This window comes from Branchiostoma lanceolatum, chromosome 14, assembly GCF_035083965.1.
Source record: "Branchiostoma lanceolatum isolate klBraLanc5 chromosome 14, klBraLanc5.hap2, whole genome shotgun sequence".
NCBI lineage: Eukaryota > Metazoa > Chordata > Leptocardii > Amphioxiformes > Branchiostomatidae > Branchiostoma > Branchiostoma lanceolatum.
Window position 1 is genome coordinate 6,538,673 of NC_089735.1, and position 12,015 is coordinate 6,550,687.

Here is a 12,015-nt window from a genome sequence, read left to right on the forward strand (position 1 = left end):
GCTACGACTCCAACTCTCGCGAGATCTTCTGGCACGAGAAGCGTCAACTTCAAAAAAGCAGCAAGATGGCGACTTCTGCCTCGCAGGATGCCAAACGTTTTACGTTTTGGCCCGACAGAGACAAGCCTCGCCTGGGATTACGCCCTCCTAGGGGCATAGCGTAAGAAAAACGTGTTATCTAAATTGATGAAAGTTTGCCGAATAGCTATTTGGCCTTGTAGTATTTCTATAGTGTAGTTGTGTTACTTGTGTGTACAGCTAAAAAATGGCGGGAAGCGTTGTTCCTCGAATCTAAAACTACTACTCAGACTACTACAGTCTTCATGTACCATACTTTTTGCTCCCAATCTGGATGTAAATGGTCAGCAATGCAGCCAGTGTGTGTAGTTTTATAATTATGAATCATATTTGAATTTATTGTCCATAGACCATAATTTGTTGTTGTAAATGTCTGAATCTTTCAGATAATGCTCAAATTAGCTTTCTGATAGCAGTTGCACAAAATATGTTTGTGTTTGTCTCATCTATGAAACCAAATAACAGTTACTCAAGTAACTGGATAAAATTTGGATATTTCCAACTTTTATCCAGTTGCTTGGGTAACTGTCATTTGGTGTATTTTATTTTTATTTTGTTATAACCTTAAACTTAATCAACAGCCATCAAATCATTTGAGGAAATGTTTTTCCCTCACATATGATACAGAATGAGGCAGACTACAATTCGCCCCTTCACGATTGTGGAAGACTGGAGTTCCCCAGCTAGCAGTCAGCATGATGATGATGATGATGATAAGGTACAGTAAATTTTTAGATATTTGCTATGTTTTTAAAGTTTGTTCCCTCTCATATGAGTAGATGGCAACTACATGATTTGTACTATGATTTTTATCATTTATTTACTGTTGTTATCATTACCTTCATTGTTTTAATTATGATCATTATTATTATTTCTATATGTTGATATTTCTGTTTGTATTATTAGCTTTTATGTACGCAGGGCCCCTCTGAAGTGGTAACCACTGAGCAGGGCTACCCTGGATAAATATGACAGAATAAAGAAAAATGTATATCATCAATATCTTCTCGCTGTAGAAATACTAGAATATATTACAGAGTATCAGACTTCTAGCCGAGGTACCATCCTCTGTAGTTAACACTGGCTTTCTCTTTTGCTTGCTTACTAAAGAGAGCAAGGTACAGAGGATGATACCCAGGCTATATCAGATTCCACTCAATGTATGCCAATTGTTTTGGTTTTTCAGCCCAAGCCTGGTAGACGTGTGAGTTCTAATGTGCATCAGTCCTCCACTGTTCATGACAGCCCTGAATCTGTGGTGCAAGAAAGCCCACAACATGGAAGCTTACCCGAACAAGAAGAACCAACACAGATGGACATTCATGGTGAGAAAAAATCTTATCAAATTTTCACCATACTTCTGAAGTACCTGTGGTAGTACCTGGGTTGTTTAAGACTTAGATTTACTTGCCAGTTTTCCATAGATTTTAAAGTGTAAGGAAAAAATAGTAGAAGACCAATATTTTGTGCAATTTACTGTTTGACCTAAGGTCAGAGTTCTTAACGTTGATTTTGTTGTACAGCCTCTGTGCCGGATGCAGGCAGCACGCACCGCAGGAAGAGTGGCCGTGTGTCTAAGGCTCGCAGTGACTGGTGGAAGGCATCCCCTGAAACTGGTTAGTGTGGACAGCTATTGAGACAAGTCAAAGACTTTATAGATAGGAATTTGTTACTGATCTTATATTGGACAACATTAGATTATATATATAAATTATGTATAAATTATAAATTATATATTATTTATAAGTCTTCAAATCTTGTTCAGATCTTAGCAGCACAGCACATTCAGAGTCTGCCAAAACCACTGAGAAGAACAAAGAACAGAGACAGCAAAGTCTCCAGCAAGACAACCCAGTCTCGAGTTCCGTCAGAAATACCATGAAGAAGAGACAACAGAAACAGGCAAGTTTCCAGCACGATGAGTCAGACTCAGGTCCTGTTAGGACCACCGGAAAGAAGAAGCAACAGAGTTCCCAGCTAGATGAGTCAGACTCGGGTTCCAGTAGAACCACTGGAAAGAAGAAACGTCAGAAACTACAGAGTTTCCAGTCAGATGACTCAGACTCGGGTTCTGTTAGAGCTACGAAGAAGGGACAACAGAGACAGGAAAGTTTCCAGCCAGAAGAGTCAGACCCAGGTTCTGTAAGAACCACTGGGAAGAAGAAACGCCAGGAACAACAGAGTTTCCAGTCGGAAGACTCAGACTCAAACACCGTCAGTAACACTGGAAAGAAGAGACAACAGAAACAGGCAAGTTTCCAGCAAGATGAGTCAGACTCAGGTCCTGTTAGAACCACTGGAAAGAAGAAACGTCAGGAACAACAGAGTTTCCAGTCGGAAGACTCAGACTCAAACACCGTCAGTAACACTGGAAAGAAGAGACAACAGAAACAGGCAAGTTTCCAGCAAGATGAGTCAGACTCAGGTCCTGTTAGAACCACTGGAAAGAAGAAACGTCAGGAACAACAGAGTTTCCAGTCGGAAGACTCAGACTCAAACACCGTCAGTAACACTGGAAAGAAGAGACAACAGAAACAGGCAAGTTTTCAGCAAGATGAGCCAGCAGACTCAGACTCTAGTCCAGTTGGAATGACTGGGAAAAAGAAACGACAGAGACGACCAAGTTTCCAGCCAGACGAATCAGACTCAAGCACTGTTAAAACTACTGAGAAGAAGAAACGTCAGAGAAAGGAGAGCCGCCAAGCCTTGAGTTCTGTCAGTGCCACTGGGAAGAGGAGACAACATAGTATCGAGCCAGAAGACTCAGATTCAGGTTCGGTTAGGACAACTGGAAAGAAGAAACGTCAGAGACGACAGAGTTTGTTGCCAGATGAGTCAGACTCGAGTGCAGTTACGACAACTAGAAAGAAGAAACGACAGAGTTTCCAGCCAACAGATCCAGAATCGGGTTCTGTTATAACCTTTGGGAAGGAACGACAGGCTCGGCAGAGTTTCCAGGCAAATGATGAATCAGTCCCCAGCAGAGCCACCAGGAAGAAGAAACAACAGACACGACAGAGTTCTGAGAAGGCTAGAGCCGAAAAGACAAGACCAAGTAGTCAGAGGACACCCGAACTAGAAAATATCGAGGAGTCGAATATCCCTTCAGAATCCAGCATGCAGAAGACAAGGTGATTCAGTAGATTGATTCTGCAATGAATTGAAGGATTCTGTATGGAACGTGGCAATTTTTAAGGATTAAAGACTGTTTTTTAATGCTACATTATTTTGATCAAAATACACATTGTAACAAACCATTGCAATGTTCTATCTTGCAGACGTGTGTCTAAATCTCCAACCGAATGGTGGAAAGTTACAGAGGTAAATGGTAAGTTAGTATACATTGTGTTATGTTATGTATTTAGCAAAAGTTCCCGATAAAAGATATGGACAATAGCCCCCATTAAACAAGGTGCATATCTGGCCCAACGAGTGTCTTCTGTCCACTTTTGCATAAGATTCTGTTGTATGTGCTCAGGTTCAGACAGTAGGAATGGGATGTCCTGTTCATCTGGTGAGGATGAGAACCAGTCTGTGCCTCAAGGCCTTCAGTCAGGACAGTCTTCTAGTTCGTCCAGCTCATCTGGTGGGTACAGAGGAATGAAAACGCCAAGGAGCCAAGGACAGGTGAGACATCTTCTATTGTTGCAGCACACGATTCTGAATCGTTTGAAAGGTTAATTTGAACTTTTGTTGTGAGTCATGGTAGCATGTTATCACCGAACATACCGTAGCATGTATCTTATTTTATTTCATTACTGGGCCACGATAACATTCAATACGGGTGTTACGGTCCGGTCTGTATTTTACGGTACCACACAGGCTTCCACACAGAATAATTCGAACCTGCTTCGCGTGGGCCGCCGTTGAAAAGTCGAATACCAGATTTAGATATTGGAACTGAAGTTCTTGTTTTGTTTAAAGACGCCAGTTATGTATGACATAAAAAGAATACAACACGGTGTATTCTGCATCACCCTCGGTCCTTGCCCTTCCACGGGTTGAATGGCCCTTCGACCGTCAGACACTCTGACCAGCAGTTATACTGGTACCTCAGATGATATGGAATACACAGTGTTGTATTCTCTATTTATTTTGCTTGTGGATAGGGGAGTGCCAACAACTTTGTGAGTGGGTTCACCAGGCGTGTCATCTCCAAACGACCTCCCATCCCTCCTCAACATGCAGTCACTGGTAACGCTGTCAAAGGTGACACCTTTACACACTTACTGCAGTTAACACTGTTGATGAGTTATTTCAGCCATCTCTGATTGTCTTGTTAAAAACTATACTATACAAGGGGTTGGTGGTAAATAGTAGGGTGGATCAAGTAAACAAATTGTAAAGTCTAATAAATTTTGTTGAAACACTACTACAAAAATACGGTACTAGCTATTTGATGTAGGTTTGAGTATGTGGTTAGATACAGAATGCTAACTTACTGTGATGTTTTTTCTTCTTCTCAGGACAAATTGTGTATCAGTGCAGCTCAGGTGGACTTGAGCGTAAGCTAAGTGACCTGACAGACTTGGACATCACGCTAACAATGATAGAGGACATAACACAGGAGTACATGGATGCCTCTGCTGGGTAAGAACACACTTTCTATCTCAGCTTCTAGACTCAAGTGTCTGGGTAGGTACTCTCCAAGCAGAGGATAAGCTCTGGTTTGCTTTGGACATCTTTTAAGCCGTTATTGGCAGTACATAAAATCTGACAAAAAGACGTCCAAAGCAAGCACGAGCCTAACTTCAGCGTAGCGTACACAGTCCAACGGTTAGTAACCCTGCCTTTGGACCAGAAAGCCATTAGTTTGACTCCCGGCTCTGCACCCCACATGCACCATACTGGAAAGAGTGGCAGTCCTTAGGACAGGACATTAAGCCCTGGTCCCCTGTTCATTGTTCTTGTCGAGAAGAGCTAGGGGAATTTCCCCAGTACAGTGAACCTGTAGATACTGAACATAGCGTCTGCCTTCTCTGTCATGACCAGTGGTAGAAAAGCTTTTTAGTGAGCTTATCTGGTTTGAGATCACTGTCACTTTCTGCATGGACAGTATGCATTGGTTATAATTCATAATATGAACCCAACTTTTGTGCATATGTGAAATGAAACACAAAGTCTATTGTGTTAACCACAGCCAGTTAATGGAGTCAGCAGTGTGCCAGGAAATGATGACTCAGTTCAGAGACAAGGTTACGAGTGCCATCCAGAGGAAGGTTAGTATTTGACATACATGTACATGTACTAGATGGGTTAGTATGTACTATTGGAAGTATGATAAAGGCTTACTTTGACTTTTTTGAGCAAATAGAGGACAAGACTAGCAGACATGGAAAGAGATGTCTCCTTGTTGGAGCTGTGTTTGTGGATTTGTTTGTGTTTGCTCGTTTGTGTGCCAATCTTAAAACAGTTGTAGTTAATCCATGTTAAAAAATATTTGCTCACTTTTTTTCCTTTGCAGATCGACATTGTACACAAGTGTAAGTCTGACCAGTCCAGACTGAAGAAGGTCAGTTTTCTTAGATGTACTTCTCCTATATGGCATATTTTCTTAATAGTATGTATTCCTTTCAGACATATGATTCTTAAACGTTCTGTAAGGCCCAACTGCTTTGGTATAGATTTTATGGAAACTATCTTAAGTTTTGATGTTGACAGCCTTCTTAGGGAGTAAAGCAACTTTTTATCCCATGTCATTTAAAAATAACTCTCAGGGTATTGATACACATGCTGTTTATCATCCAGATATGTCATTGCCTGAAAGTTACTGGACAATCGTGCCCCACAATGTATGCTGCATTGTCCTTATTTTACAGATGGACCTCACAATAAGGAAGAGACGGTCAGAATTGTTGGCTCTCCAGAGAGAGGATATGAGGTGAGAACCCACCGATCGGAACCTCTGTTTAGAGAATAGAATGGTTGTCTTGTGGTTAGGGTTGTTAACTTAGAATCTGAAGGTTCTCTCGAGCAGACCCCAATGTTGTGCCCTTGGGAAAGACACTTTAGATCTAAATCCTCACTCGACGTCAGTTGAAAAGGAGTACTTAGAAGGATAGAGTCAAGCTCTGAAGTGACACAGTAAGGTTTATAAGTCGGTTTTGCTGGCATTCTACTTTATCCTGTGATGTGCAATGAAATTTGTCTCTGTGCACCAATGTACCTATTCCCCCAAATGAATTCTGAGCTCTGGAAAGTACCCACCTGCAATTTACATATTAGTCATGCTTACTATCTACTACTACTAAGACTCAGCCATCTATTTACATTGGTATTGTGTATTTTACATGGAATCTTCCCAGACTGGACCAACAGCTTGACAAGCTCCAGGAGAAACTCACTGATTCCAATGAGAGGGAGCTGACACTACAGAAGACATGCACTGTTCTAAAGGACCTACAGGACCTGCAGCAGAAATACATGGACAGTACCAAATAGACAAGCATGTTGCAGAGTAGCTGTATTACTGACTAAGGCAAAGACTGTATGCTGCCACCATTTGTTTGTTTGAACCCTGGTTTATTCATGAGAAGCTCAAATAGGCCAGCGGGCTGCTTTTCATTGAAATAAAAAAAAAAGAGGAAAAATATAAAAAAGATTCAGATCATTTAAGTTCTAATCAATCTATGAACATATATCATTACACATACAAAGGGTTCAAAACACATAGCAGGGTGAAAGCTGGTATATGGCTAATGTCTGTTCCTTCGCACAACAGTTCTATATGCTATATTGTCTTCCATTTGACAGCCTAGTAGCCTATGTCGTGTAAGATACACAGATGGACTTTTTTCAGGATAACTTTCAGAAGACTAGGACAACATTTCTCCTTTTTGATGTGAACAATGAAAGGATTATCTAAGTATGGTAAGGTGCAGGCTCCCTATTGGGTGATAGTCTTTGTAAGTTGTAACATTAAGGATTGAAGAAGTTAGTAAAAGACATCTATGTACGTAACTATATAAACTAATAAAAAGAGTGCATTTGAAAGGAAAATACATATAAACACCAAAATATCCAATAGAATAAATAACATTAATGTGACAACATCTTATAGTAAAGAAACTTAAACTAGCACTTTGTACATCTTACTTCATCATATCAACAGCTTTCTTGATTAATGTATTGATACAGAGCTTGTTTATTAAATCAGTCTCCATCAGTAAATTAATTTTGTACATCCATCGCTTGCCTTCAAGACTTCTTGGAGTCATTGGCAAATGTTACAAACACATATACATATAGTACACATTACCTAAAGGTATCTATAATATTGACAGTAACATTGATGTCTGCAAAGCTGACTGGTTGCTCTTACCACACTGTTCTAGAAGATTTTACGTTTTGGAATGTTCCATCTGCATGCAGCACAGTTTTGTAACTAAAAGAAGATGTCGTTTGCGACATCGATGAAGTCACCATCTCTCAGAGCCGTGTCCAGCACCCGGCAGGTGGCAGCGTCCCCCTCTCTTCTCTGCCAAGTGTGCAACATTTCCAACACCTGGAGATTCAAACTAGACTGTTAGATTGCATACTAGGATATAATTTGCATACTTTAAAGTAATTTTCCTCCTTAGGACACTGATTTCCATTGATTTGCCTGCTTCAAAAAAAGAAAGATCACATGTACAGTATACAGTACTATTAATTCCGTGCACAAATTTATCATCCCCCAAATGCTTATACTGTATTTGTGAGTCAACTGTTGAAGAAAGTCCCTGTCTTATCTTCCCAGTCAATGTTTTGATCCTAAGCTGTTATGTTAAAACTTTAGTTCCATGGATTGAAATTTTCTGCACAGACCTTCAGCACTTGGCTTGCACTTTTGGCCCTTGCTTGTCCTGAAAATCTACAAAAGAACATCCCCACAAACAAAATCCTGACATGAGCATAGTCCCCATTCATTGTGTGGAGAAAAAAAGTAGACAGATCCAGTGAGCAACACTCAAAAAACACCTTACCTGTTGGTAGACGTTCTTCCCCACTTTCTTGCTGATGCCTGTCAGGTCGTTCTGAGTAAAGCCCAGTTTGTTTGCGAACAGGACCCAGTCCCTGCCGTGCACCTTAGACGCCACCTGCTGAAGGGTTTCCTCAGACACAGGCACGGCCAGCTCGTCTATACTAGCTCTCGATGTTGCCTGAGCAAAGGATATCAACATCTTATTTTGTATTGTTTATATAAAGGGCAGTAAAACATCTACCAGTATCTAAATCAGGGCCCTTCCTAACTGCATTGAACTGAGACGAGGGAAGGTTCCAGCTTCAAAAAACCTTTGACCTCTATCCATATGCCCCAGTGGCCAATGGATATAGTTTCGGCCCATGGATACTGCCTGCCACTGGTTGATCTGCTAGTAGATGCACATGCTCAAGTACTCAGTAAAAGGCTTTATTTCATAGGAATTTAATTTCACAGTAGGGAGAAAATGGAGTGTTCGCTGTGGTTGTAAGTTTGCAGTTGAATCAAGAGGGTAAGTTTGCGGTTGAATCAAGAGGGTAGGCAGGCAGAGGACAGAACAAACATTTTCGCAATGGTGCGGTGAAGAAGTCACTGAGAAAACTGAACATAAAACCACTGCAAATATATTCTGTTTGACAGTATTCTAAATAAGACCAGAGGACTAGTAAAAGATTGGCAGGTTGATTTTCTACCATGTTGAGTTTTCTCCCATAATATCAAGTATACAGACAACGTAAGAAAAAACATGAGTTGTAATGTTTTCAGTGATAGCATTGGCAACTCTTATTTTCTTACCATTGCATGCTACAGAAATTAAGAGAAGAGGGCCTTACCGGTTTGTCCTCCGGTACAGAAGATGGGCATCACAGGGACAAAACATTGACATGACAATCAAAAACTGATCAAGTCTCAAAAAGGATAACATGATTTTTTGGGGGGCAGGCTTGCTGTGCAAACTCAGGGAACACTGCTGTCTCCAGAACGGAAATTTGGTTGTTGGGATGGACAAAAATATCACCCCGCCCGTCAAAAATATCTTAACCTCATGACATGAAATTAATGAAATTGTATCTTTGTAAGTTTAAAATGACAGATGTATTAATAACCTAGTCTCCCAAACTATGAGTGGGGCGGAAGCAATTCAATGATGGAGACAGCCCTAATTGTAATACAAATACATCCCCTTAACAAAGCTGACCGCTAGCTGACCTGTGAGGCTGAAGCCCTGGTGTCCTGTAACTCGGGAGGAATGATGTTGAACTCCAGAAGTGCGTTGACCGTTTCAAACGGCATTGTCTTCACCCACTCTATAAACTGGTCCTCATCCACTTCACCTAGGGGCAACACAACACTGAACTTTACAGCTGCTTAGACCTCATCTGTTACAAGAAGTAAGATAAAGGAACACACTGCTTTAACGCAAGGAATACATGTAGCTCATAGTACACTGGGAACAAAGACATCCAATCTCTTCCTCCCCAGACTTGGACTGGAAGAAGATGCATGCCACTCTGCCACACAGAGAGAATTCATATGTACAACATATAGATGTAAGCTGGGACTAGCATAATATTTCGCTCAAAATTTTTGTGAGCATAATGGCATTTCTTTTTTCTGTGTCTCTTTGTAAATGTTATTGTCCTGTGCCTTTGCATGGTGTTGCTATGGCCCAAAAGTGGGAAGAGGCAAAGAAATTTACCCTGTTCCTTGGTGTCAATCTGGGTCACAAAGATGTCTGCCAGTCTGGTGATGGTTTCCTAAACAGACAAAAACAATGTTTAACATACCAGCAACACTGCTGTGTTCTTTTACATTGAAAGACACCAAGTCTTGGCAACTTTCACATTTCCTTATTTATTATTTCTTGACAAAGCATGATGGCATTTATGTCTACCTTACCTCACTTTCCTCTTCATACAACTTGGACAGGATTCTCTTCATGATGTTTCTGTCCACAGCTTTCCCACGGTTCAACAGTTTGAACACACCTACAGGATGGAAGTATGAGAGGATGTCTAGCTTAGAAACAATCAAATTTTAGCTGTTGGCATTTAACATTACATAATTCATTGATATAAAGATTGCCTAATTCCCTCATCTTTTTGATTTCCATTGACACAAGCTTTAAGAATCCTGTCTATAGTGACCACCTGCCCACCTAGACCAGATTTTATTGGTCCCCTGAATAGTCTTGGTAGTTTTGACAAGTTGCCATCAAGCATCTGGAGGGTCAGCTAGGAGCGTGATTTAACCTGCCCCCTACCTCTCAACTTGTCCTCTACTTCAGCGATGGACATCCACTTGGCAGCGTTGCAGTACGTCTGAAACGTGATCCCTCCGCTCTCGTCACGCGGGACCTGACGTAGGCTCTAGTTAGGAGACAAACGTAAACAAACAGATCACTTACTCAAAGACAGGAAAAATGGTCAGACTATGCATGATGTACAAAACGACTCATAAACTACTAGACAAACTGACTACAAAGTATCTAACATTAATACCAGCTCAGAAAAAAGAAACAAGAAATAGTAATGCTTGAATTGAGGCGTTCAAAAATGTTTTGCCTACAACCATCATAGAGTGGAACTCGTTGCCATATCAAGTACTGTAGGAGTATCCTCATTAGATACCTTTGAACAATGCTTATTGTTAGATGTGAAACGGCTTTATGTGATTATGAACAGAAAAAAAGTGTTACCTGTTTGATGAAGACATCCTGAGTGACCTGTAGTGCCTGGTTCTGAGTGAGCACACCTGTACTGTCACACCCCAGCTGCTGGAACCGGTTCCACAGTCGCTCCACCTCAGGGATGTCCACTAGTACCGTGAGACAGGAGGAGAGAAATAGATGGTTACATCTGCTGTGTGTTACTAACTAGGGGTGGGTACATACGTTACATGCACTGGTACAAAACTGGTATTTCTTGCTAGACCATCCAGAAAAATGGACTGGCATAGATCAAGGAGGTTATATAGACCCTCCTTGCATAGATCAGTTGAAACCTGTTTAGATCCACCCAATCTTCTCCACAATGAAGAAGATCATTTCCCCCAGTCGTGTGTCAATCATAAGCCTGCGATGTCCTTAGTTAACTGAAGTCTCAGGGGCAGTTGGTTTGCCAGAATTCACAAATGACTATGTGAAAGAACAAGGCAATCAGACATGGCAGACTTCACCCCCTTACCCATACTGCTTTCTAACCCTTCAAGTTCCACAAACATTGTAGCACTGAGGATTTGTGGTAACTCTGTATTGCACAGACAGACAAGTCACAAGACAAAAACAATACCTTACTCCATAGGCAGGGATAAAAAAGGACAGTATCATTTTTATCATGACTAAAAGCTACGTCACCGTTATGGATATGTCATGATCATTGACAATGTATGAATACCATTGGAAGGCAAAATGCACTCACAAGCACAGGCTTCAGCGTGAGCTGTGATCCAGTTGGGTTGGTTAGGATCAGTCAACTCCCCCACCAGACTGCCGGCGTCCCCCTGGAAGCTGCTGGCATAAGCACCCATCTTGCACCAGAATCTTTGCACCGATGGAAGTCCGGAATACCAAGTTACAGCTGTTTTGCCCAATGGAATGCGGAAGTGGGCGACTTAGCATGTACGCATGCACCATAGCAACGTGAAAGAGCGACTCCTAGCGGAATTTAGTCTAAAGGCAGACTTGACACGAGAAGATGTTGGGGTGGAAGATGATACCGATTTCTGACTGATTGGCGTCTCTGAGTGACAGGATGGATAGTTGGGTGTCATAAAAAGAATATAGCCAGAACATATTCCAACACTAGATCTGGATGTTTCCTAGTGGAGTTTCGCTCGGTTTGTTTGCTCCACGACCGCTATTGTATCATAGCATTGCCATGTTTGCACCTGTTCAAAGTCCAAGCTTGGTTGATGGTTGATGTCGTTTCGAATGAATTTTTTCGCGGTGAAAAGTTGTGGAAAGAAACAAAGGT

General features: G+C 41.3%; 2 protein-coding genes across 3 annotated transcripts; one reads left to right on the forward strand and one right to left on the reverse strand.

Moving 5' to 3' along the window:
• Positions 1-18: 18 nt before the first annotated feature.
• LOC136448877 (micronuclear linker histone polyprotein-like) lies at positions 19-7,248 on the forward strand. 2 transcript variants are annotated; one of them, XM_066448573.1, is made up of 13 exons: positions 19-160; positions 706-796; positions 1,265-1,403; positions 1,602-1,694; positions 1,844-3,209; positions 3,357-3,406; positions 3,557-3,705; positions 4,188-4,287; positions 4,545-4,664; positions 5,218-5,297; positions 5,543-5,590; positions 5,898-5,959; positions 6,384-7,248. In XM_066448573.1, exons 1-13 carry the CDS (start codon positions 66-68, stop codon positions 6,517-6,519), a joined length of 2,529 nt encoding a protein of 842 aa, XP_066304670.1. In that variant the 5' UTR covers positions 19-65; the 3' UTR covers positions 6,520-7,248. The 2 variants fall into 2 exon arrangements, with proteins under 2 accessions (XP_066304670.1, XP_066304669.1); XM_066448572.1 differs by having other exon boundaries at positions 20-160; positions 4,545-4,668; positions 5,219-5,297.
• On the reverse strand, positions 6,580-11,667 carry LOC136448878 (uncharacterized). The gene is made up of 8 exons (XM_066448574.1): positions 11,461-11,667; positions 10,740-10,858; positions 10,305-10,410; positions 9,941-10,029; positions 9,741-9,798; positions 9,251-9,375; positions 8,043-8,219; positions 6,580-7,582 (listed from the first exon to the last, which is right to left on the reverse strand). Exons 1-8 carry the CDS (start codon positions 11,567-11,569, stop codon positions 7,463-7,465), a joined length of 903 nt encoding a protein of 300 aa, XP_066304671.1. The 5' UTR covers positions 11,570-11,667; the 3' UTR covers positions 6,580-7,462.
• Positions 11,668-12,015: the final 348 nt, after the last annotated feature.